This window comes from Silene latifolia, chromosome 2 (genome assembly GCF_048544455.1).
Source record: "Silene latifolia isolate original U9 population chromosome 2, ASM4854445v1, whole genome shotgun sequence".
NCBI lineage: Eukaryota > Viridiplantae > Streptophyta > Magnoliopsida > Caryophyllales > Caryophyllaceae > Silene > Silene latifolia.
Window position 1 is genome coordinate 4,142,690 of NC_133527.1, and position 27,529 is coordinate 4,170,218.

General features: G+C 39.1%; 3 protein-coding genes across 3 annotated transcripts; 2 read left to right on the plus strand and 1 right to left on the minus strand.

Moving 5' to 3' along the window:
- Nucleotides 1-9,081: 9,081 nt before the first annotated feature.
- Nucleotides 9,082-10,529, minus strand: LOC141627944 (uncharacterized). The gene has a single exon (XM_074441140.1). It carries the CDS (start codon nucleotides 10,500-10,502, stop codon nucleotides 9,249-9,251), a length of 1,254 nt encoding a protein of 417 aa, XP_074297241.1. The 5' UTR covers nucleotides 10,503-10,529; the 3' UTR covers nucleotides 9,082-9,248.
- Nucleotides 10,530-13,689: 3,160 nt separating this feature from the next.
- Nucleotides 13,690-14,322, plus strand: LOC141627626 (uncharacterized). The gene has a single exon (XM_074440861.1). The coding sequence runs from the start codon at nucleotides 13,690-13,692 to the stop codon at nucleotides 14,320-14,322; it is 633 nt and encodes a 210-aa protein (XP_074296962.1).
- Nucleotides 14,323-20,273: 5,951 nt separating this feature from the next.
- On the plus strand, nucleotides 20,274-21,369 carry LOC141627952 (calmodulin-binding protein 25-like). Its single transcript, XM_074441147.1, has one exon. It carries the CDS (start codon nucleotides 20,570-20,572, stop codon nucleotides 21,224-21,226), a length of 657 nt encoding a protein of 218 aa, XP_074297248.1. The 5' UTR covers nucleotides 20,274-20,569; the 3' UTR covers nucleotides 21,227-21,369.
- Nucleotides 21,370-27,529: the final 6,160 nt, after the last annotated feature.

Here is a 27,529-nt window from a genome sequence, read left to right on the forward strand (position 1 = left end):
AAGTGGAGTATTTATAGACTTTTCACCTTTTGTCACGTAGTGGCCAAGTGGCTAGCAGGTGGAAAGACTGTCTTGCCCTCGGCCGAGGGACCCGTGGCAGGCTGGCAGGCCTGGTTGGCTCCATGCCGAGGGGGCCGGATATGAGTATGCTGATATGCCTCTCGGCCGGCTAGTCGCCGAGACCGAGGAGTGAGTGACAGGCCGGCAGGCTTCTGTCGGCTAGGCTGTCCTTCTGTTTGACTTGTTGTCTTTTAGCTTTGACCTTGGTCAAGATGTTGACTCGGTCAGCGGGTGCAGAATATGCCCCATCAATATTAATTTTCAACTTAAAACCAAAAGTTCTCATAATAAAAACATGAATTTTTAAGTTATAACAAGTCAAAGGTAAAATTGAGCACTTTAATTTTAAAACATGGAATTTAACTTGAAAACATCATGGTTTAAAGCTTAAAACTTTGTAACTGAAATTCAAAGTTCTCAATGTAAAAACATGAATATTTAAGTTATAACTAATTAATTAAGAAGTATTAAATTTGAATTTAAAAAAAATATGCAGCTTTGAAGATTTCCAAACCTAATAGATGGTAATTGGCGTATTATTGGCAATCTTTGATTTTCCGTTTCTATTGATTGATGGAGGAAGTAATGGGTCGAATGAAGCTGGTGAGTATGACAATCGTGAAAGTGGCGAGGAGGCGGTAGTGGTGATGTGAAGAAACCCAAAAGTTCCACATGTAAAGGTTGTCCACATTGATAAAAGAGGGAAGAATTATCACTTTATAAGGCAAGGGCTACTCCTCTATTGCCAATTGGTTTTAGAGTGGAAGCCTCCTAGGCCTCTGTTGTGGATTCTTTCTCCTCCGTTTGGGTGCGACTCAGGCCCGTTGTTAAATTTAACATGGAATTAGAACCTGACTTTCATAAAGTTGTTGAATTTAACATGGTTTTAGACCTGACTTTCATAAAGTTGCTCTTTTGAATTTAGATTAGCCAGAATGAAGGATTTGAAATCACAACTTACGTTTCTTTTTTGTTCAATATTCCGTACTTAATTGTCTTCAAATTTAACTTTGAAACAATTAAATCAATCAAATAAATTTGCAATTAAAACTCAAATCAAACTACACCATTATTCCGATTTTTGTTACTTTGGCTTTCGCTATTTTCATTCCCTTAAATGCTAATTAAGTGACATAAAACTATACAATTATTCTGATTTCCAATAGTTCCAAACGTCAATACAGAGTATAGAATCACCCGCTGGATTCAGGGCTGTCATTAAAGGTGTTCAAATGGTGCAGTCGTACACGGCTCCGTGATTTTTGAGGCCCCTAAATACGAATGCTAAACTAAAAAGTTATACAAAAAGTTTAATCAACCTGTTGACAAATAGTTATCACTCATACACAATAATCTCTTCGATCACCTATTTACTCTAGACCCCATCAATTTATATATAGATTCTACCCGATCACAAATTCTAAGACTTTTAGTGTTAATATTTTCAAAAATAACCGTTAATGAGTGAAGAATCGGAGTGACTACCTTTCAAAATTCATGACATGCTCAATCATATTATAAAAGCAATATTTGGTTTCAAAAAAATAAAATACTCCGTATAACTTTTAAGTGGGCTGAATTTTAAGATCTCGTTCCTGTTGGTGATTTAAGAGTAATTACCGGTTCATTTGGCGTAATTAAGATTGGTTCATAGATGGGTAATTTCTAAATAATGTAATGCGAGTTCGGGAAGTGCGGAGTGTACACTCGCTTAATTATTTACGGGATTACGGTATAGTTTTCGGTTCGAATAACTATGAAGGGGGTCTAACTACTCGGATTTTTAATTAAGTGTATCCGGAATTTCTGAAGAGTTGTAACTCTTCAGAAATACATCTCCCTATACCCTGTTTTGTCATTATAAATAGACAAAGGGATGAGAAGAAAAAGTAACAGAAAAATAATTATCTTCTTCTGCATCATAGAACGACATAACATTCTACAACAAAATACTTCTATATTACGTCTCTGTTTTTTGTGCCAAAAATCAGAGGGCACCGTCTTATCTCAGTAGAAAGTTCGATTATACCCAGGCACTGTTAAGGGTCGAATTATTCTATTAGGAAAGCAAGAGTCGATTCGGTGCGGTTTTATTGTCAATTCCTGTTCGTTCATATACAATATCTAACAATCTAATAGAATAATTCGAAATCTTTTAAGATGACGAATGTTAATGAAATGACAATGAAAGTTATCAACTGGACAAGTTTGAGGGTATTAATGGAATCCGTATACAAGACGTTGTCGACATATGGAATTAGGGACGTTTGTTTGCGGTTTGATAAAGATGCCAGAATGATTCTAGCAAAGTTGAGGGTTAATGAATTTGGTTAGAAAATTGAATTCATTCATGGTGGTACGTATGTAATTGTATGCATCAAGTTGAATATGATGATGATCACAAGGCAATGTTGGCAAATTCAATATGGCAACCTGGTGGAACTATGGACATGGGATGAGGATTGAAAATTGTTATGGATGTCATGTTGATGAAATTGCCAAAATGGAAGCACCATGTGAGATAAGTAAAAGGAATTTGTCTTTCTCTATATAATTTCTTGATATTGCTTACGATCAAATTTGTCACATTGATGTTCATTTATTTCCTCCTGGTATTCATCTTGTTTTATCATGATGAACATGGTAGTTATCAAAATCATATTTGTTTGATACATGATGATTTCATGTATGGTAATAGTGGTCTTATTATGCATGATAACTGTTTTTATGATTTGTGTTAATAGGCAGAATAGCCATCAAACTGTGGTATGGTTAACATTTTAACATATTTGTCTAATGAACCACTGCTTGCAAGTTTTGATAATTTAATGATGATAAATGGCCATATATGTTAGAGTATGTGGTAAAGTTTTATGCCATATCATGTTATGGTGTGACCGGAGATTACTGATTATCACTTTCTAAGTTGAGATCTGTGAATAATATCATTTGGCAATGGCCATGATTAATTATGATTAATGGTTCATTTGATCGTAAATTCTCACAAGTGTATATGTCTTATTGATGACATGGTTAATAGTGGTTATACTATGGTTTGTAGATATTGGGTTTTAATATCTATGTTTCATGCATGTTTTATTAAACTGGCATTGTTCACAAAATCACAAATGGATGATAATGACATCAATTATGGCATGATCATGATAGTTATTATTGTTATCTTGAGTCTTTAGATAATTTTTTTTTTTGACATTGAGCATGTTTAATTAATGAGTGGTTTAAACTTAATATGGTGTAATATTAAGTGGTTATCCTTTTATGTCTATTTATTATATATGACATGTTTAAGAGTAATTTCTTTGACTCGCAATTCACGTGATGTTACAATAATTGAGTACTATCAGTTATATGAATTGTGTGTGTATTATATAACAATAGTGGTGTACTATTGAATGCACAACAAGGTCGTAGCTGTGAATGTCTCTAATGAATCATTATCCTTGATAAGATACACGGTAATGCGAAATAGAGCGGTGTAATACAGTGCTTGTATGGCTTGTTAGCAAGTGTATGTATTGGTTTTGGATGGTGTCAAGTTCCGGTTCATGGTGACTTGAGACACCCTAAGTTGATCAAAGGAGAATGAAGTTGGAGAATCAACCATGCAAAGGGACATATTTTATGTCGTTTTCATCTCATTGTTGTTAGTCCTTGTAACTTATTTAGGGAATGTTCAATGAGATGGGTTTTATTAGTTTCAAACTTTGATAAAGTTGATTATTGAACATGAATGGTGTATGTCATGTTGAATATGTTTTTAACATATATATTCGTTAGATCAATTGGTTTAAAATTGATCATGGTTCTTGTTGTGATTATTAATATGTAATAACTTTATGCTCACATGAATATTAGAGTGATTAATAGTTTATTAAAGATGTTTGATCATCATATGTTTTAATAATCATGTTAGAATTGATTATGAGTTATCATGTGTGTTGACTATGGTTTAGTTGAGTAACTTTTTGTATGTGATGATTGATAATTTATTCATATGGTTTTTTGTAGTGTTTTCACTATGCTTGTTTTCTAATAATTATGCCAGTATTGTTTTCATATGTTCTTATTACATGGTGTATTATGAAAATAAGTCCTATGGAGTGGCAATGAGTGTATTGTGTAAACTCTCTGGAATATTATTATACACTATAAGGTGGATATTGAGCGGTAACATATGACTATCATATGTGGCTTGATAGCATGATGTATTGATTTAGGGCGGTACTAAGGACCGGTATATGGTGCCTTAGGTAGCCTGTTTTATTCAAGTAGAAGTTGAAAACTCATACATATAGGATGTAATCTTGAATAATATTAAGTCTCAGATTGATCATTATTGTGAGATGACCATGTAAGGAGATATTTATAAAAGTATGATGTTTTGATCAATGGATATTTAATTTGATCGTCATCGGTTATATAGTATTGTGGTTAGTGTTCTAACTGTCTTGTAATGTTTGTTTAACATGTTAATATCTTGTATAAAGCATTTTAAAGTTTGATTATGTAATTGATTTTACCATATATTATCGGGAATGATGGTTTGTGATAACCATGGTGAGATTTTGGAGTGATGGTAGTTTGGCCATGTAAGAGGTAAATTAAAAACATTGAAAGTACAACTATATTGACAATCCGGTTATGGAGTTGTCATTTGTTGTAGGATCAATGACAAGTCGATATTTGGTATAAATCAAAGATGATTTACCTTGTAAAATGTGGTTTGTCATCATGTTCTTCTATGATGGACATGGGGGAGGTAATATGATCCTTAGTATTAGGATCAAGGGTGAGAGTATAAATATTATTCTCTGGTGAATACTCCCAATGGTTGAGTATGACACTTTTATCCAATAATTAAAGTGGAGTCATGACTCGGGTTTTCACAAGGTCTTAATTATTTCGCTTTAACAAGTTGAGTAAGTATACTAGTTTAGCTAGTACTCATCTTTGGCAAGCGATTAGGCGAGCGTGAAAATGTATGAAGTAAACCAGAATTATGGTTTGTCCTATGTCATTTTCCTTCGGTTTTAGAGGTATAGTATATATAAGCAAATTGAATTATCAATGTAGAAGGTTATTTTCTACTAGTGATAATGTATTTTACTTGGGTAAGTATCATGAGTATATGGACTTCCAAGAAGCGAATTTGCATTATGAGTTTGACATCGGAGTTGGTATGCGTAGTGTTAGCATATAGCCGGTTAAAAGGCTAAGTAGCTGAAGAAAATAATCTACGATGTTCCTTAAATTATTTAACCAGTTTCATTAATATAATTTTTGATAGTGAATAACGGTGCGCACCGGGGTGTTTGTTATAACACGGTTTATAGACTATCATAAATGGGAATTGATATTGGTTGTCTTTTGTGAGATCTCAGTTTTAGTTGATCGCTTTGCATGAAGGGTCAATTATGGACTTGGTTATTAAGTCGGTTGACGGGATGAGACTAAAACTCGTATAAGATCCTTGGCGATAGGATACCCAATTCCCCTCTAATACAACGTTAGAGGCTGAATTCAATGTGGAAGGCCTATTGTTAAGAGATTGAAGCACACAATAATTTATATCCCGAGGTGTGTGCTTAGACTTGCATGTTGTAAGGTTGATCTTTTGAAAAAGTGTGTTTGCAAGGACACGATGAAAAGAATCAACCTATATGAACATGAAGTACAGTAAGCTTCAAGGGAGTATGGGTTTGACTCCCGATATGTTCATGAATAGATATGGGACACTAGGCTTGTAATTAAGTGTCGGTTTATGTAATTTTTAGAAGTAAATTAGTTTATGTGTGAGTTATCTTCATGTATTCAAAATGGGTAGAAAGGGTTCAATGCTTAGTCACACCCCGATACTCGAATATTTGGAATGTGTAATTTCACTAAGTGGAAATTCAATCTTCGTGACATTTCCATTTATGCATAAATTGGTATGTTTGTTAGCTGTTTAATCTTGTATTACGCTTAAATGGGGGAGGAATGTTGGTGATTTAAGAGTAATTACCGGTTCATTTGGCGTAATTAAGATTGGTTCATAGATGGGTAATTTCTAAATAATGTAATGCGAGTTCGGGAAGTGCGGAGTGTACACTCGCTTAATTATTTACGGGATTACGGTATAGTTTTCGGTTCGAATAACTATGAAGGGGGTCTAACTACTCGGATTTTTAATTAAGTGTATCCGGAATTTCTGAAGAGTTGTAACTCTTCAGAAATACATCTCCCTATACCCTGTTTTGTCATTATAAATAGACAAAGGGATGAGAAGAAAAAGTAACAGAAAAATAATTATCTTCTTCTGCATCATAGAACGACATAACATTCTACAACAAAATACTTCTATATTACGTCTCTGTTTTTTGTGCCAAAAATCAGAGGGCACCGTCTTATCTCAGTAGAAAGTTCGATTATACCCAGGCACTGTTAAGGGTCGAATTATTCTATTAGGAAAGCAAGAGTCGATTCGGTGCGGTTTTATTGTCAATTCCTGTTCGTTCATATACAATATCTAACAGTTCCCAGACGGCCCTGGCCGGATTGAGTACTTACAGAGTTACAAATTGTTATAAACTTTGATCGGTCCAGGACCAGACCAAAGTTTATGGACCGAAGACTAAACAAGGGTAATAATATATTGGACCGAAGATTATTTTAATCCAAATCACTGTCTTATTTATTTCCTTTCTCACCTTCCTCTTTGCCTTCCTCTCCATTTTTCCTTCCTTACACAAATCATCACTCCAATGGAAACCCTAATAAAAATTTCGTTACTACAACCAACATCGTTATCGCTATCGTTATCGTGTCGAAGAGTAAATCATAGCATTACTGTTAGGTGTAGTTCTAAAAATTCAATTGTCATTTCTGAGCGGCTTAACAATACAGCCACTCCCTGGCTAATGCTACCCTCAGTTTCGGACGAAACAACTGGCGACAAACTAGACTGCTTCTACAGCCAAAAAAAAAGTCAAAAAAAAAAAAAAAAAAAATTAAACCATGAAAGCTGCTGAAATCATTGGCGGCTTCCCACAAACATCAATATTTTTCTAGCACTCACAAGAATATGAAGGGCCGAAACCGCTAAGAACATTAGCGGCTTATCCTTTTAAGGTTTCTAATACGTGCAGTATGTTTTGAAAAATAAGAACGATTGCCTAATTAATTTGCTAATAAACACTCATTATCCAAAAAATTCACCAGGTGGTGTACGATACACGTCGAAGCCTGTTCTACGCTATGTTTGATGATAGTGGGATCCTGGCTTTTGATGTGTTAAGTGACAGGGGGCGAAGGTCTAAGATGGTCTTTAATATTCGTAAAGAGAACCTTGTTTATCGCCTCAAGCGTGCCTTCGAGGAACAAGGGAGCTAGGCCTTGAAGGATCTGAGAAACAGGTGCAAGACAAGATATTGCCTTGTATGCCTCGAGAATGGCGACCTTTTGTTAGTAGTAAGACATTATGAAATCTCAAAGGGGTTCTTCGGATGTAGTGCCCCTCACAAGACGCTTCATTTCGATGTGTTTAGAGTAGTTTATTCAGGCAATTTGGAGCCTGTTACATGTCTCAACAATGATCGAGCCATCTTCATTGGTTTTAATCAGTCATTCTGTATAAGAGCTGATTCATCCCCGGGAATTAAACCGAACTGTATTTATTTTACAGACGATGTTAGCAGTGGCAATTATAATGTGCATTCGCGCAACCAATGGGGTCACGATATGGGAATATTTGATATGGAGGATGGCAAGGTTACTCCTTTTTATCCGTACCAAGACGAACAAGAGGAGAAGAAGGTGCCTCTATCAACTCCCCTCTTTTGGGTTGCGCCGCTCTTATCCGGCATTTGGTACTTGGCTCGTGAACAGGGTCTGGATGAAGATAAGTTGGGTGAATTGGGCTAAGTACCCCCATTTTCATATCGACTTCAATTCCCTAAGTCGTTTATGTTTTACTTAATTTTTAGCAGGCTTTGTTATTGCGGTTTGCTACAAGCCATGTTATTACAAGAACAATTGTGTTTAAATCGGATTCAGTTTTTTAAATTCAATTACAAGCTAACAGCATACGTTTGAGTTGTTTAAACAAAAACCGATTGCTTTTAACAAAGGGTCCGGAAGATGCTCATGACACTAAAGATTTACTTTGATATGCTGTAATAAAATTACTGATATTGTTTGCAGATATTGTTTGCAGATATTCAATTACCAACTGATATGCTGTAGTAAAATTACTGATATTGTTTGCAGAATGCTTAGCATTCTAATTACCTTAAATAGTCGAATTTACTTTGAGGACCATTTTCTATATTTGTAAAAGCAAATACATTGGGACTTAAATTCTGGATCTTCATGAAACATGGGGACCTTTAGGACCTAAAGTTAAACCCGCTTAACAAGCTCTTGGAGTTAGTTCGGTCAATGTTGGTCCTCTTGAGAATTCGATTAATATTTCTTGGTCTTAAACCCTTGACTCCGACGAAATTAATGTCATTTGGAAATGAAGGTGCACATGTATAATCTTGAACGTCTATGTGTCTCATATTTCAAATATAAACACATAATTGTTATCATATCGTGAGTCGTGACCCCATTGGTTGCGGGAATGCACATTATAGAAGCAACAATTTGCTATTTTTAATCTTGAAAAACATTTTTAGAAAATCAAGCTTAAAAAACAAAAACTCATTTAAAACAAGTTAAGCCAAACATGCTCTAAGCTACTCAAACATATGTTGTCGGACGAGCTTTTGAAGTATACTGTATACTACACACGGTTGTGTATTCAACTGTCACTACTTTATGAAAAAATCATGCTTTTGTCTAAAATAAATAAAATATCTGATTTCAAGCTTAAGCTAAGGACAGCTCGTATGAAATAGTTGGAGCTCGAGATCAGCTGAAACCTTTACAGAGCTCAAGCTCAAAGTCTCAAACTCGGCTCAAGGGATATAATATGAGCTCGAGTTTAAGAACTAGAAAAAACAAGTTGAATTAAAAATAAAAAAAATGCCAATTTAAACACAATTGCTCTTGTAACAAGGCTTGTAGCAAACAATTGGAAAGTTAAAAGCTAAAACAAAGCCAGAATCTCTTAAGAGCTTGCTACATATTAAGTAAAACATAAACTACTTGGTGGAAATTGCAGACGATATGAAAATGGGGTTTTTTTAGCCCAAGACGCTCAAATTATGTCCACGAGCCAAGCTCCGAATATTGGATGAAAGTGGCGCAACCCAGAAGATTGGTGCTGAAAGTGGCACCTTCTTTTCCTCTTGTTCGTCTTGGTACGGATAAAAGGGAGTAACATTGCCATCCTCCATACCAAATATTCCCATATCGTGACCCCATTGGTTGCCGTTATGCACATTATAGTTACCACCGCTAATATCATCCGTAAAATAAATACAATTTGGTCTAATTCCAGGGGATGAACTAGCTTCTATACAAAAAGACTGGTTCCAACCGATGAAGATGGCTCGATCGTTGTTCAGACATGTGACACGCTCTAAGTCGCCTGAATAAACAACCCTAAACACATCGAAATGAAGCGTCTTGTGAGAATCTCTACGTATTTCATAGTGCCTCACAATTAACAAAAGGTCGCCATTCTCGAGGCACACAAGGTAATATTTTGTCTTGCATTTGTTTCTCAGGTCTTTCAAGGCCTCACTCCCGTGTTCCTCGAAGGCACGCTTGAGTTGATAAACAAGGGTCTCTTGACGTAAATTAAAGACCATCTTAGACCTTCGTCCCCTGTCTCGTACAAGATCAAAAGCGAGAATTCCACTATCATCAAACATAGCATAGAACAAATGTCTACGTTTATCGTACACCAATTGGTTGTACGCCAGACCAGGGAAATGGACATAATCCTCTTGAAGGCCCGTCCAACAATTCGGATCAAATTGATGGGTTAACCCGTCAAAATCAGTATCATGTGTAAACTTTCGAGAAATGGGACAGTAAGCGAGGCGCCTGTAATCATATCCTTGGAGGGCCATGACGACACAGTCACAACCGCGAGGGTTGGCAGAAGAAAGGGACAAATTCGAGAGATGGTGAGCCATGTGTTCAGGCTTTTCCAAATAATAAGGATCAAGCTCAGATCTGTCCCAATGGGTGTCGTAATCAGAAACACGCACTTTGAAATTAAGAATGTCATTTGTAATCGGGTCTCGCGTCACACCGAGAACCAAAGGTAACGTCTCCAAAGAGGGCAGCTCTACAACGTCTTTGAGAAACGGGTTGGATAAGTAGACTCTACCGTCCTTGGCATCAACGTAACCTAACCATCCCATTGTTGAAGCGATACACGTGGCTGTATCGGGAACTTGGAGGGTCTTTTTTCTGTTAAGGCTCACAGTTTGACCATCAGCCAGGCTGTAGAAGCAGTCTAGCATGTCGCCAGTTGTTTCGTCCATAACTGAGGGTAGCGTTAGCCAGGGAGTGGCTGTATTGTTGAGCCGCTCAGAAATGAAAATTGAATTTTTAGAACTACATTTAGCAATGCTATGATTTGCTCTTCGACACGATAACGATGAAGTAGAGGGGATTTGTGTACAGACTAATTTTAATTTTTGAGTTACTGCTTGTGATGTTGCTAGTAGAAACGAAAGTTGTAGGGTTTCCATCTTGTCTTGATTTCACTCGTCCCTTGGATTATTTGTGTACAGGCTAATTTTGGGGTAGAAAATAAAGGATTTGAAAATTTTAGGGTTTTTATGGTTGTAAGAGAACCCGGATCGAATAGGGTTCGGTAAGAGACGGTTTTATAATAAGTGGTTGTTAAAAGTTAATATGTTAAATGGTCATTGATTGCAAACGAAAAAATGGCCAAAGAATAAACCATTGGTACTTCCAGTTTACTCTCGTCGTACTGATCATTTGTTGTCCTATTCCATTTTGTGATATCTCGGTTAATTGCTATCTTTTTTATTTTTGGATTGCATTTGATGAACAATTTTATCCTTCAAACTCAATTTGTTCCACTTGTTATTTTAAAATTAATCCTTTCTTCTTTTCTTGGTTTTGGCCACAAAACAAAGGACAACAATTTAAGAGGGCGGAGGGAGTATATGATTATAATGGCGCGATGTTGCATACTTGTATCATATTGGACCGAATTATCCGCGGAAAATGAGGTTCATCAGGAAGATACTAATGCCCTCTTCAAGCCCGGCCCAATAACTCACTATCTTCTTGAAGTTATGTTTGTAGTCATCATACATTATTTATCATACTCATAGTCGTAGACGTGTCAAACGAGTGGGGCATGTCAGGTTAAATACGTCAGATGCGATTTATAAAAAAAATTATAATGTCTTTTATTTTATCATTTTCTCGGCTGACAACCTTACTTTTTAAAATTAATCATATTTAATAATAATAATAATAATAATATGATTATATTTATTATTTATAATACTTATGTTAAGACATTTATGGAAATAAAGTCCCAGGTTCGAATCCTTGTTATCGATTATTAATTGGTGTATTAAATTATTAAATTAAATGAATCTTATTTACGTTGCAACTTGATCACAATGATACAAAGAATTTGTTCAAACTTGGATAATCAATTTATCAAATTAGTCATACATTAATTGATTAACTTAATCTTAGATAAAATCGGAGTACAACATTAAAGTTAAAATTTCTCATAATTAATTTGATCGATATTAAATTATACTTGTACTTCATAGGATGTTCTCATCATATAATGGAGTTGTAGTGGCTTCCTCCGATTCAATATTCCAAATTTCATCTGGATTTTAAATAGTTCGAATTATAATTTATCATATATTCTTATTTAAGACGGTAATATCGGTCTTAAATTTAAACGGGCTAGACTCTTAACATGATAATTGAGACAAAAAAAATGATGCTTAGCAACTAATAGGAAGAAATATAATAGTTGAACCTCAATCAAAACTTTAAGGTGATGGTTGAGATCCAACTATTATATTTCTCCGAACTACTAAAAGGTTGTCGTATATTAGTCGTAACTCGGAAGTGATACTCCGTAGTACTACCTCCGCTCCAGTGATATGTTTACACTTGTTTTATTTCTTCCTCACAAAATAAAGTAAATGTAAACATATCACCGGGACAGAGAGAGTATATTTGAGTCACTTTCCTTTTAAAACGGATATGGCCCGTTCTAGATGAGAATTCCGATAGATTAGTACTTCGTATATAAGACAGAAACAAGTAGGTGCGGCTCCTGGCTTTCACATGACCTTTGTCGATGGTTAGATCTCATTCGGAGTAGTAACTGATAACGGTCCTAATAAATTAATCTAATCAAGATAACACAAAATCTCATTGAAGACGGGCGATATCCGTCAGAAGCTTGTGACGGATACCGTTTCCTCTCACAAAATACCCATTGAGAGGTGAGTGGGAAGCATATGGAGGATGCCCCACCTTGTCCCCTCTCCCTTTTTGTGAGAGGTCACAAGCTTGTGAGGGGATTAGCCCGTCACAAGCAAAACGCTTTGTCAAGATAATACAGAGTATAGTAAGTGTTATTTAAAATGAGATTATCCGTTTTAAATTTGAGTAGGTGCAAAAGAATACTCGTATAATTAAGCAACAAGGATGATTGACTGATTTTTTAAAAGAGAACTGAGTGAGTTGGACTCACAGTCTACGCGTAGACGACTGTTGGCGACAAGATAGTCAAAGTATCACTGTACCTAATAAATCTGATCCTTCCACGTTCAATTGCAGACAATTCGAGCTGGTAAATAATTCGACGGTAATATTCGTCACAGGCAAAATCTGATCGGTTATGGATCGAAATAGTGTGAACAATAGGTCTTGGTATAGACGGGTGTGGCGAACAGACGGGTAAAGACCTCTAATAAAATGGGTAGGGGGACAAGGTGGGGCACCCCCATGTGCTTCCCACTTTATGGTAAATGGGTATTTTGTGAGGGGAAATGGTATCCGTCTATCAGCATGCTTATCTTTCCTCCAAGTTAGGCCTTGTCACGTCTCCTCCAAGTCCAACTTGAAGGGGGGCTATTGGGAGAGTCAGACGCACATTAGCATCACCATCTTCAGATTACATCACACTGATCTATCATCAAGCTACTCTACCTGGTACTAGTCGAAGCCTCTAGGAGTTTGTTACAAGCTGACTCACTGTACAGTCAGCATAACAGAATTCTGTTATTATAACATAATTCAGTCAACTCAGTCAACCAAAATATCTAGATTGTTCTTAGTAGTTCAGAGTGTAGATGTTTAGTATAAATACTTGTAGTTGTACAGATGTAAGTTATCAGTTTTTCATTAATACAATTCACAATTATATACTCTTCTTCTTCAATCAATTTTACTCATCATTTTCTGTCAAGCTTGAGAGTTTGTTGAGAGTTCATCCATGGCTTCCATGATATGCACATTTTATCATGGTATCAGAGCTACAAGGGAGTAATCCTGCGTAGTTTCTGTATATCCGTTTACACGTTTCCGCAATAATATTCACAAATTAAGTCACATTTCAATTTTAATCATTCTTTTCTTCAATCTTTCTTCATAATCACAAAAACGTACTTTTTCTTTCATATTCTTCAAAATCAAGCTTTTTTCTTTCAAACAATGGCGATTTCAGATGACATTCCTACTTCTGCTACTTCTGGCGTCAGCACTGGTGTGATCGGTATGCAGGATCCTTTATATCTTGCACCTGGCGATATTTCTGGTCTACATCTTGTTTCAGCACCGTTTGATGGCAAACATTATGTGAAATGGTCACGCGCTGTCAAAATGGCGTTGATTTCAAAAAATAAGCTTGGATTTATTAATGGAAATTATCCTAAGCCAGATGAAACTGCAGCTACTTATCAGGATTGGATACGAGTGGATTATAATGTTCTGTGTTGGATACTACATTCTTTGATTCCTGAGATTTCTGATAGCTTGATGTATGTCACTACATCTAAGCAATTATGGGAGGAAATCAAAGAACGTTACTGTCAGGCTAATGCACCTTTCCTCTATCAATTAAGGAAGGATGTTATGCAGACTATTCAGTCTGATAATCAATCAGTTGCTGATTACTTTGGAAGGCTCAAGTCAGTTTGGGAAGATTTACACAGTCTTGATGGAATTCCTGAATGTGAGTGTGGAGCTTTAAGCAAGTGTTCCTGTACTTTACTCAAGAAGATGCTTGAAAGAGATAATAGACACAAGCTGATTGACTTTCTCATGGGATTAGACAAAGAAATATGAGACTCGTCAAGTCAAATATTAGCTCGTGATCCTCTTCCTACTTTGTTAATCAGGCGTTTTTTCGCATACAACAGATAGAAATGCAAAAGAGTATCAGCAGTGGTGATAAAGGCAAAGGTGTTCTGCAGGATGATATGGCTATGGCTGTTCATAAGCCTTACTACAATAAATCTGCAAAAGACTTTGGTAGCAGTTCACATGCTGGTGGACATTTTCAGAAGAATTTTTCTAATTCTGGTGTACCTCCTGGATACAAGAAATCTTATCCTAATGGAGGCGGTTCCACTAGTGGATACACCAAGGATTATGGTGCATCTGGTACTGGTGTTAACCAGAATGCTTATCAGAGGCCTGAGCCTGGCACTGGTTATACTTCTGGTGAATTTAAAAAGCCAAAGCTCATCTGTACTTACTGCAATAGAGAAGGACATCTCAGGAATCGCTGCTACAAACTCCATGGCTATCCTGCACCTGGTGAAAGAGGTTACAGAGGACCTGACACCAAGCATATTGCTGCTAATGCAGAGGAGTTAGCAGATGATCCTCTTGATGATGATGATCAAGACAGAGATGCTGATCTCAGTCCTGGTCTGGTTCAGGCAATGTTCAAGGAATTTGTCAAGTTGGTTAAGACTGGGGATATTCCTGGCCTGGCTAACAGACAATCCTCTCAAACTGCACAAAGTTCACAATCTGTGAATTTTGCAGGTACATTACTTACTTCCACTGTGTTTGACACTGCCAATTCTGTGTTAAATACCAATTGTGCTGATTACTGGATTGTGGATTCTGGTGCGTCAAATCATATTACCTATAATGCCACTTTATTCATAAACACAAAAGATTTACCTAATCCTATTAAAGTAGGTTTACCTGATGGGACTGTACAGGAAGTCACAGTTGTGGGTGATGTCTGGCTTACTGATAACATACTCCTAACTGATGTGCTTTACATTCCTGGTTTTACTCATAACTTGTTATCCATTGGACGGATTCTACATGACACTGGTTTACATGCTAGATTTACTAACTCTAGCTGGTGTTTCCAGGACCCTACCACTGAGCACGTGATTTGTCAGGGAAAGAAGTTTGGAGGAGTTTATCTTTTCAAGATGCATAATAATAAGAGTCATGTCACTCGCATAATTTCCAATTCCAATGTACTTAGTCATACAGCTATGGCTGTTTCTCCCTTTTCTGTTAATAATATGAGACTAGCTCATGCTAGACTAGGTCATACATCTGTATCTAGACTCAAGCATGTACCTATGTACTCTGGAATGAATAAAACTGACAATTTTCAGTGTGAAGCATGTATTCTTGCTAAACACCATAAATTTCCTTATCCTGTCAGCATTTCTCATACTTCCAAGGCTTTTGACTTGGTCCATGTAGACTTATGGGGTCCATATAAGACTAAATCTCTCACAGGTGCTTCCTATTTTCTTACTATTGTGGAAGACCACAGTAGGGTGACCTGGACTACATTACTTAAGGACAAAACTGAGGTCCATCAAACCTTGGTCAATTTTTTGGCTTATGTTAGTACACAGTTTCAGTCCAGTATTAAAGTTATCAGGAGTGATAATGGTACTGAAATATTTCAGAAAGATTGTAGTCAGTTGTTTGCTAAGCATGGGATAGTTCATCAGAGGAGTTTGCCTGGTAATCCTCAGCAAAATGGGAGGGTCGAAAGAAAGCATCGCCACCTCCTAGAAACTGCTAGGGCTATCAGATTTCAGGGTCATTTACCCAAAAGATTTTTGGGGAGAATTAATTCTAGCTGCAACCCACCTGATTAATCTCATGCCATCTTCAGTCCTTTCCTGGAAGATTCCAACTGAAGTTTTATTCAATAAACCAGCAAAGTATGATCATCTAAGGGTTATAGGTTGCTTATGTTATGCAGCACAACATTTGCCTGATAAATTTGAACCACGGGCCAAGAAATGTGTCTTTCTGGGTTATCCTTTTGGACAAAAAGGTTACAAGTTGTTTGATTTACACACACAGAAGATTATACTCAGCAGGGATGTTTTGTTTGATGAACAGACATTTCCTTATGCTGAACAAGCTCAAGATTCACCAGAAAAGGTTTCTTTGCCTCATTTACCTATACCTGATTTTTCTCATGCTTCACCTTTGGATTTTTCACCCCATCTTGTTCCTCAATCACATTTGAATACTACACATACTAATTCTCCAAATACTAATACAAATAGTAATACAAATAGTAATACAAATAATACAACTAATACTCCTCTTACATTCCAAAATAGTACTCCAAATTCTCCCACTAGTAATAATAATAATCTAGAAATACTCACTACTACACCTAATGCTACTCCAAATATTTCCACACTTAGTACAGATACGAATACCTTCTCATCATCACAAAAATCACAACATCTTTCTCAAGCTTCTATTTTTTCTCCAGCTACTTCATCTTCTTCATCTCCACACCTTGATAGACCTCACAAGAATTCTCCTCTCCTCAGAAAGTCAGAGAGACCCAAACAGCATCCACCCAGATTCAATGATTTTGATTGCAAAGGCATGCCTGCATCTCTGCGACATTTTCCTAAGTCTGCTCCTTCTTCGGCTTCAGACAGTTCAGTATCTCATTCTTTTTCTGTCTTGCAACAGTCAGACTTAGGTGCATATTCATCAGACTATGTAGCTTCTTTAAATGTTACACTCAATGTCTATGAGCCATCCTGTTACACACAGGCCAAGGATGATCCCAAATGGGTTGAAGCAATGGCCAAAGAATTACAAGCACTGGAGGATAATCACACTTGGGTATTAACATCTCTTCCTGCAGGAAAGAAGACCATTGGGACTAAATGGGTTTATAAGGTTAAATTTCAACCTGATGGGTCTGTTGAAAGGTACAAAGCCAGACTTGTGGCCAAAGGGTATAATCAAGTTGAGGGTAAAGACTACAAACACACCTTTAGTCCAGTAGCTAAATTTACTACAGTCCGCACTTTAATCGCTCTTGCTGTTGCTAAAGGTTGGGCACTTCATCAACTTGACATCAATAATGCCTTTCTTCATGGCTTTCTTGATGAAGAGGTTTACATGGACTTACCTTTAGGATATAATAAAGGGAAACCAGGGGAGGTATGTTTGCTTAAAAGATCTCTATATGGGCTTAAGCAAGCATCCCGGCAATGGAACTTGGAATTAACCAAGTTTCTTACACATTCTGGTTATATTCAATCAAAGGAAGACTACTCTCTATTCACTAAAAAGATTTCTGATACATCCTACACTGCCATTCTCGTTTATGTGGATGACCTCTTAGTCACAGGGAATGATGCACAAGAAATAGGTAGGATCAAAGCTTCTCTTGATCAAGCATTCACAATCAAAGATTTGGGTCAGCTACGATATTTCTTGGGTATTGAAGTGGCAAGATCCAACTCAGGAATCATTCTCAACCAAAGAAAATACATTTCAGACATCCTCAAAGACACTAACATGGTTAATTGTAACCCATCATCATTTCCTCTTCCTCGAGGACTGAAGTTATCACCTAATGAAGGAGATCTACTTGGAGACCCTGAGGAATATAGACGACTTGTTGGGAGGCTCCTTTATTTGAACTTAACCAGGCCAGACATTTCGTATTCTGTGCAACAGTTAAGCCAATTCCTGAGTACTCCCAGGTTGCCTCATATGCTGGCCGCATTGCATTTAGTAAGGTACCTCAAACATACAGTTGACTTAGGACTATTCTATGCAGCCAAAAATGATTCTGTCCTTAGCAGCTATTGTGATGCAGACTGGGGAACTTGCGTATTCACTGGAAGATCTTTAACAGGGTTTTGTGTCTTTCTTGGGAATTCCTTAATATCTTGGAAAACTAAAAAACAAAACACTGTTAGTAAATCCTCAGCAGAGGCAGAGTATAGAAGTATGAGCCAAACCTCGAGTGAAATAGTTTGGATTGAAGCCTTGCTACATGATCTTGAAGTCATTGTCCCACTACCTATTACTCTTCATTGTGATAACAAGGCAGCACAGCAAATTGCAGCTAACCCTGTCTTCCATGAGCGAACAAAACATTTGCGTCTGGACTGCCACTACATCAGAGAACGAATAGCTGAAGGCTTACTTCAAACCAAGCACATTGGGACGGCACATCAAATTGCTGACATAATGACTAAAGCACTTGGTGAACATCAGCATGCTTATCTTTCCTCCAAGTTAGGCCTTGTCACGTCTCCTCCAAGTCCAACTTGAAGGGGGGCTATTGGGAGAGTCAGACGCACATTAGCATCACCATCTTCAGATTACATCACACTGATCTATCATCAAGCTACTCTACCTGGTACTAGTCGAAGCCTCTAGGAGTTTGTTACAAGCTGACTCACTGTACAGTCAGCATAACAGAATTCTGTTATTATAACATAATTCAGTCAACTCAGTCAACCAAAATATCTAGATTGTTCTTAGTAGTTCAGAGTGTAGATGTTTAGTATAAATACTTGTAGTTGTACAGATGTAAGTTATCAGTTTTTCATTAATACAATTCACAATTATTTACTCTTCTTCTTCAATCAATTTTACTCATCATTTTCTGTCAAGCTTGAGAGTTTGTTGAGAGTTCATCCATGGCTTCCATGATATGCACATTTTATCAGTCTATACGTATAGACGGATAGTGTCCGTCTATAATGAGAATTTGTGTAGTGTGAATGGTATATTTAAATTGGGTGTGTGTTACTTCCTCCATTCAACTCCACTCTACCACTTTATTTTTTCACGTTTGCCAACGCGTGTTTTGCGCGTTAAATATCGTTAGCTACGTATTTACAAAAAATATAAAAGTTAGATATTTTTAATATACTCGTAAAGACGAATCAAACAAGATCCCACATGAATATATTTCCACTTACGTATCGAGAGAAAATCGAAATTGAACACACAATTGTGAATAGTGTATAAAAGTGAAATAGGTAGAGTGGAGTTGAATGGAGGAAGTATTTGGTACGAGTTGTATTTTGAGTCGAGTTATTTAATATATTTGTGTGGGTTGAAAAATTTTAGAATGTTGTAACTCGTAAACAATTATACTAGCTATTTGTGTGAATCGTGTAATTTCATGATGTTAATTTTTCTAATTTCATTGCAATTTTCAATCAGCCTGCAGTAGAATAACCTGAGTGTAGATAAATCTGAATGAACAAATCTCTAAATATTCGACCCTAAAGTTAAATTTTTTTTTTTGAAATAGAATTATTGTGTACTCCGTATTTATTATCACCCGGTAATTCGATATATTATTATTCTCATAACGTGTATAACAAACTCTATTAAGGCTTTGTTCTTTGTGTCTTGATTTCCACTCATTTTAGTTCAATTTTATTCAGTTCGGTTTAGGTTATCTGATCTCTTCATAAATTTAACTCTTTTCAGTTTTATTCAATTCAGTTCAACTCAATTTTGTTCTTTTCGGCTCAGTTCAGTTCAGCTCCTATAAGCCCAAAAGAACCGGGCCTAAATACTCTATTAAATCCAAACTCATATTTTTTATTTTTTTGACAAGCTCTAGAGGATCTTAACACCAGTAAAATCCTTTTTACGATGAAATATCCAAACAGCCAACATCATTTATAATCATTTGAATAACAAACATCAGTTAACAACCACTGCACTTTCAAACACAACACCAATAAACAGTGGTGGAGCGAGGGGCTAGCAGAAACGGTCATCCCCGCTGGTGTTTGAATATTTCGAAATTCTAAGTTAAAATTTTCTAATTTTTTCGAGGCCTCCCTACATTATTACCCTTTCGCCCTCGCTGAAATTTTTCATTCCCATTAACGTCAAATCATGACTCCGTCATTGCCAATAAACAATAACTTATCATAAAACCGTCTCATACGTAAGTATCCCTTACTTTTACCCAACACTCTCCAAAGAGTCCCAACAACATGAGCCGTCCCAATGTCCCATAAGAGAAGGAGAGACAAATACGTGCCCCAAGAGAACGCGTTTATGAATTGTCCCTACACATTCTCCCTTCTCATTTCTCACCCGTTGCTCCCTCAATCACCGTCCTATTTATTCCCTCTTCTTCTACTTCTCTTTGCCTTCCTCTCCAATTTTCCCTACTTATAACATTTCTTCTTCTCTATTATCGTACTACGAATAAACAAGTTAACGTAATTATATTTAATAACAACGTATTAGTATTAGTATTAATATTAGTATCAGTAATACTACAGAACACAAAATGGCGTCAATATTAGAAATGGCAAGTTTCGACACCTGGGCGTATCAATCAACATTCGACAACACTTGGATATCCGAAACATTTACGAAAGAAACCGACGTACTCACAAAAGCATTCACTAATTCCATCACAAACGTTTCGGATACCGAAAACGTTTCGTTCACCGAAACGCCATTCTCATTTCTTGCCCAACCCGGTTCAAGCTCAAACGGGTCAGACCCAGACCCAGAACCCGAACTCGAATCCAAACCCGAACCTGAAATGCAATGCGTTTCGAAACGTCCTTCACGAAATGTGATCAGTAAAAAGATTACGAAACGCAAGACTCGGGCGTCGAAACGGTCTAATACGACATTTATTCATGCTGACCCGGCTAATTTTCGTCAGATGGTTCAGCAAGTGACTGGGGTCCGGTTTGGTTCGGTTCATGGTCTTGTTCTTAAACCTGAAGCTCAGCAGCTCGTGTCTGAGTCGGGTCATTTGCCTACGCTTGATACCTCAGCGTTTTTATTGGACCATCATCAGCAGGTAGTGGGTTCGCATAATGTCATAAATGGGCCGAGTTATGGGTCGAATGTGAGTTCTACTAATCGACCCGGGTTCGATTTTGATGGGTTAACTTGCTTCCCTACTCTAGAATCATGGAAAGTCGTGTAGTTACTTTTTACTAATTTTTTTTTTGTTTTTTTATGTAAGGTAGATTAAGATAATTTAATTTATGGCATTTGTTATTTAGTTTCAACTAATTATGTTTATTTTCATGTATTTAACTATTTATGAAAAATGTACTTTATTTTTTAGGATTAGTTAAGAACTACTTAAAATGTACTCGTATCATTTCTCAATTTCTCATAGTGTTGAGAGTATGAGAGATTAAGCTAGTCGCGATTTACGAGTAACGTTCTTTGAATTGGAATGTACTAGTATAACATAAAATTATGAGTTTTTGGACTTTTCGGTAATATTACTTCGTATTTATAGAGTCATACTACACTCTACAACGACGTTATTTGATGACATAAGAATAGTTTTATTCTAAGTGTTCCGGGTGTAATTCCAGAGCAGATGTTTGATACCACTCGTAGCTAGTAGAATGACGTCCTTGCTAGAATCCTTCCTGCGGTCTCCTGAAACGATGAACAAACTGAGGGCTCGGCTTTGGCCGAGCGTACTACTCCGACGCTCAAGTCGCAAAAACTTAGAGAGGTAAGTTGTTGTTACTTGGCTAAGAGTGTATTATAGAGAGATAAGGAAGATAATACCAGATGAATAGTGGTTATTAGGTCAATTTTTGGATCCTTTCCTCAATGAAGGTTGAGGAGTATTTATAGGCATTCACCTTTTGTCACGTAGTGGCCAAGTGGCCAAGTGGCTCATTAGGTGGAAAGACCGTTGTACCCTCGGCCGATGGACCTGTGGTAGGCTCGCCGAGGGTCTTGGATATGAGTGCGCGGATGTGTGTCCCGGCTAGTTGTCCTAGCCGGGACCCAGTAGTGACAGATGGGCTTCAATCGGCTAGGCCGTCTAAGTTGTTGACTTTCTTTGTGGATATCTTTGACCTTGCTCAATATGTTGACTTTGGTCGTGGTGCGCGAATATGCCCCATCAATTTGCCCCCAGCGTAGTCTATGCCGTGGCATGGGCTCCGATGTATGTTGAGCGTATATTCTGCGCAAGTATTATGCAAAAATTTTCTACGTCGGCTTCTTCTGATGCATCGGCTTGATCATTCGTAGGCCTACCATATCCCCCTCCACATGGATGCGTAAAGGGTATCCGATGTGGGAAAGAATGATGATGCCGGCCGAGACCAGGGGAGAGTGCTTGGTTATTTCTCGATTGCCCCGGCCGTGCTTCCTGGCTTGGTCGATCATGTGGCCGGCGGAGAGCGTGCCTAGGAATTTGTTTGTGGGAGATGAACAGCGAAGAGATGTGAATGGGCGTGTTGAATACGCTTGTAATCGTAGCATTGATTGACATTCAACTATTGCAACGATTGACATTCCGTGGTTGCATGTCTGACACGTGTCTGCTTGCTGATTGGTTGACGCTTCATGGGCTGTGCCCTGATTGGTCCTTCTTCATGGGCTTGGACTCATAAGCTCGCCAGTTGTTCAGGCGAGAAATTTTTCGAGGGCCATTTTTTCTTCGGTAGGGGATACGAAATTGTCATCCCTGAGGAGGGTCAGGCCGTCTGTTGCCCTCCACCGGGCCATACCGGCGTATATATGCATCATTTGGAGTATGGGCTCCGGTTTCCGCTGAATGGGTACGTTGTGGCCATTATTAGGGCCATGAACGTTGCGCCGCGCACAACCGCACCCGTTGGCTATGAGGACCATAATCGGCTTTGTCCGCTCGCCTCTTCAAGGGAGAGGCCCCAACGGTGAATTTATTCCGCCGCTTCATCATCTCAAACCATTTTCGGGCCGCGTCGGATGGTACAGTGTGGAGATGGAGCCGGGTTATGTCTCTGTCAACAAACTTCCTTCTTGCAAGGACCGCAAGGCGGTGGGTGTACGTTAAGGTGCTTGGATGACTATCCGCCGCCTCGCTTTTTCCAAAGACCGAGTTAACTTGCGGTGTGAGACTCGGGCGAGCACGATAGATGGGTTTCCGGAAGAAGCTCAAAATGGATGCCAAAAGTGTCTATCTCCAAGAGGATGAGAGGTCGGGTAACGAGGCTCTTCGAGGTGGCCAAGAGTGGGGTGCCGAAAAAATGGATTCCCCCGACGCAGATCATCCTTCAGGATGAGCCGCTCTGCCACGTTGGCCTCATACCGGCCCTAGCACAGGGTGAGTGGGGTCGGTGTGAGGCCCATCGCCGCTCTTAATGCTCTTGCTCCTCGAATTCCGGTTTATTTCTTCTACTTAACTCTTGCTTTGTTTCTTTCGCAGACCACTTTGGAAAGGACTTGTCTGAGGATCTTCTCCGGAGAATGGGGCTGCACAAAGATGGGACCGTTGCTAACTTGCATCCGAAGGCTCTAGCCCACGACCGTAGGAAGTCGCCGAGTGACCTTATGGAACAACGGCTGAAGGGCTTGAGCGTGGAGGAGGCTCAGGCGAGGGTCGTTAGCGGTGTAGTGCGTCGGACGCGGAAAACTACGTCTTCGGCGGCGAAGACGTCAACGCTGGCTCCACCTCCCATCCCTCCCCCCAAGAAGGAGACGGTGGAGATTGTTGATATTCTTGATGAGGACTCCGATGAGGGGGAATCTTCCCTCATCCGAAAGAGGAAAGGGACTGCCTCTACTGCTGGCAGGGAAAAGTCTCCTCCGGCCAAGAAGGCCAAGCACGGTACCTATCTAGCTTGTGACTCAAATTTAGCCAGGCTTTCTGATATGTCGATACACGTTGATACTGATGTCTTTATTAAATTTTTGTAGATCAGCCGCAGCCGGCTTCTGCTCTCGTTGGGCAGCAGGTGGAGGGGACCTCTGCGCAGGTTGGTGATCAAGGCGCCTCCGTCAACCCTTCATCCCAGAGGGCTTCCCACTCCCAGCCGCAGGTTGGTGGTCAAGTTGTCACCACCGTCCCTTAATCCCAGAAGGCTTCCGTCTCCCAGCTTATAGAGGAAGGCACGAAGCTAATTAGGGAGCTAGCGAGGTGGAACGTGGTTACCGGTGCCCGTCTCATGGAGCAGGAGAAGGCCGTGGCTCGGGCCGTTTACGAGCGTAATGCCATCAAGCGGGTGGCTGCGTCGGCAAAGCTGGATCTCCTCAATGAGCGGACGCTTAGGGGAGATGCTGAGAAGGCGCTCTTGGGCGAGAGAAAACTCGGGAGGACGCTGAAAGGAGGTCCTCGCCGAGAGAGCGAAGGCCGAGGTCGCGGCGCCGAAGCCGTGAAGTCGTCGAGAAGTATAGCTTTGTTCAGGGGCGCGCCGACCTCTTTCTTCGGCAGAGGAACGAGTTCAGGGACTTGTTTGAGGCCCAGGCGGAGGTTATCCGGAGCAAAGAGGCTGCCATCAAGCAGAAGGAGGAGGACATTGAGATGCTCCAAACCGTCATGCTCCCCAATCTGTGCGCTGAATTCCGGGACCTGGCCGAAGGAGCTGCCAGGGAAGTGATCGAGGAGCTCTTCCCTCTTGAAGATTCCTTCCCGTGGGGCAGATATAACGAGCTGCTTGATGATAAGCTTGCGGCTAAGGAGAAAGCCATGGCGGAGAAGGCCCAGGAGGCGGTGAGGGCGAAGATTGAGAAGGAGGCGGCCGCGGAGAGAGCTGCTCTTGCTGAGAAGGCTAAGGCGGCCAAGGTGGAAGCCGATAGAATGAGGGCGGCTGATGACGCCGAGGCCAAAGCTGAGGCTGCTAGGAAAACTGCTGGGTTGCCCATTGAAGAGGATGCGGCTACCGCTGCTGATGGTAAGCAAAGAACAGCATAGGGTCGCTTGATGAGAACAAGTTTACAACAGACCGCTTGACTCCTCATACACTACCATGTGCTGCTTGATGAGAACAAGTTTACAGCAGATCTGCTTCAGCTGCTCGGGAGTCAATTGTTAAACCCTTCCTTCCTGCCATCTTTTGGCGCTTCAAATGATACTTGTAATTTTTGCTTTTCTTTTCTTGTATTTTGTACAACTTTGGTAGGTTGTGTTTAGGCTTATCCTAATGGGGACGGCCGTCATCTCCATTCTTCTCACCTGTAAACTGTTATTATTAATAAGAGTTCTTCCTTTGCCTTCGGCATGCCGAGGTCTTTTCTCGTTTTTGTCTGAGTTGCCCTTTTACGTCATTAATTGAGCGTCTCTTTTTGTTTCCGACTCGGCTTGGCCGAGGCGGTTCAGAGTGTTCATCTCAACTGTTTTTTAACGTTTTTAAGGCATTTTGATTTGTTTATCAATCTACTGGCCGCGATCGTCGCGTGTTCTGCGATTCGATGGAGATCGCCGCTCTTGTCGGCGACAAGAAGAGTCGGCGTCCGGATAGCGTGTTACGCGGCGTCTACCACTTTAAGTGACTGCCGAAGCGTCTACTATTTGGGGTGACTGCCACAGCACTACATTTCTTCATGGGGACCACCGCTCTTGTGTAGACACCTCGTTTCTGCACCCCTCGCAAACCACCCGGTGATGATTGGGCCGCATGTTTGATTCGCGGAACGATTTGTGACAGTTCGTAAGATTATCGTCAAGTGATTGCTCAAATATTAAATGTCAACCTCTTAGTTGTCATCTACGTACCGATACGGTCGTTTTGGCAGTAATTAGAGTACATTCGGAGCCCGGGTCAAAAACCGTCTCCATTTTCTGATAGCTGTTAAATCCCGAGTCAGAATGTTCTGGAATGTTCCGGATATTTCTATTCCATATTTCACAAATTTTATCTTTTGGCAAACAATATCCCGTAATATTCAAAAGATAATCGAATTAAGTCCGTCCTACCATAACTTAAACACGGAAATCTTTCTTAAACAGGAGGAAACCCCCTGGGAACAGACGCAAGTCTGCGCGCCTCTTCCAAGAGACGCAGTGTCTGCTGCGCCTCTTCCCAGGCCCTTCTTTGCATGATTTACGTATCTTTTTTATATCTTTCCGAGATTCACTTCCAAAGAGTCTCCGAAACCCTATTCCTCCGTGTGATTAGTATAAATAGGAGCCTTCGTTCCTCATATTTCTCACGCGAGTGTCCGCCCTTCTCTTCTCCCTTTGCATTCTAGACTTCGTTCTTACTAATTGGCGCCTACGTGCTTGAACATTCGACCACGTAAGCTCGGATCTTTCCGGGTACCAGCCTTTCCGTTGCATGACCGACCAATTTGACCACTACACTCAATCAATCTAATTAATCAACTTGTTAAATCGTTTTCCTCTTTCGAGGGCACTCTTTCCTTGCATTCGCGTCGAGCATTCACTAATCGATCTTCTTAGTTCATCTCGTTCCGTCAACATGTAAGTCTGAGGGTGTATATTCCTTTTATTTATTGTATCTTAATTATTGTATAACAATTGTAAGGTTTATGTCGGAAACACCATTAAAATCGATTTCTACAAACCGTCTTTTAAAACTCCGTTTTTTGCGGATCTCCGTGAGAGACGACGCGAGAAAAGACGCAGAATCGCTGCGCCTCTTGAAGGAGCGCAGACACCGCGCGCTCTTCGTGAGGGCCGCCATAGCTTCTCGCTTCTTTTCTTCTTCCTCCGTCCTCTGTAATTCGTATCAAAATTGTTCCTTTCGTTTTATCCTTTAATTCTTCATCACGGTAATTTATAAATCATATGTATATTGTATATAATTCATCATTCATGCTTAATTAGTCATCAAGTCCGACTTAAATCCCTTATAATTCATATTTGCGGGTTTTCGTCATTAAATTCAAGTTTCGGGTTTTAGAGGTTCAATTCGTTCATATTGAGTTTCTGGAATTCGTTGTTGATAAATTTACATCTGTTTATTTATTGTTCATCACTAATTCGTCGTAATTCATCATGTTTAATCTAGTTAATTCGGTTTGTTAGTTTAATTAGTCATTTATTAACATCGACCCTTCACATAATTAGTCCGTTTAAACCCGTCTCATCCATGTTCTACTTTTTTTTATGACATATTCATATGTAAAATAATCCATTAATAACTTTCATCCGAGTCTAAAATCGCAATCAATCCATTAATTTACCAATTAACATTAACGGTTTGCGTTCCGCTTCACAAATGAGAACTCACCCTTGAACAGACGCAAGAATCGCTGCGCCTCTTCCAAAGGGCGCAGTGCCTGCTGCGCCTGTTCCAGGATGAGTTCTGTCTCTGAACTCCTTTTCTGCTTTGACGTAGTTTAATTAGCTTACGTATTAATCAACTAATATTCGTATTATCACCTTCTGATCTGTCGTGTTTTATTCTTTTATTCTTTTCATTCTTTTCTCAAATTATCCGTTTTAAAGGTATTTTCGACATAAATCGCCTATCTCAATGTAATTAATGTAATTGTTGTAATTTCTTGTATTTATCCTATTGCTTGT

Coding starts and splice junctions, on each gene's coding strand:
- LOC141627952 (XM_074441147.1), top strand. CDS start 20,570: ATGGCGTCAATATTAGAAATGGCAAGTTTCGACACCTGGGCGTATCAA.
- LOC141627944 (XM_074441140.1), bottom strand. CDS start 10,502: ATGGACGAAACAACTGGCGACATGCTAGACTGCTTCTACAGCCTGGCT.
- LOC141627626 (XM_074440861.1), top strand. CDS start 13,690: ATGGCGATTTCAGATGACATTCCTACTTCTGCTACTTCTGGCGTCAGC.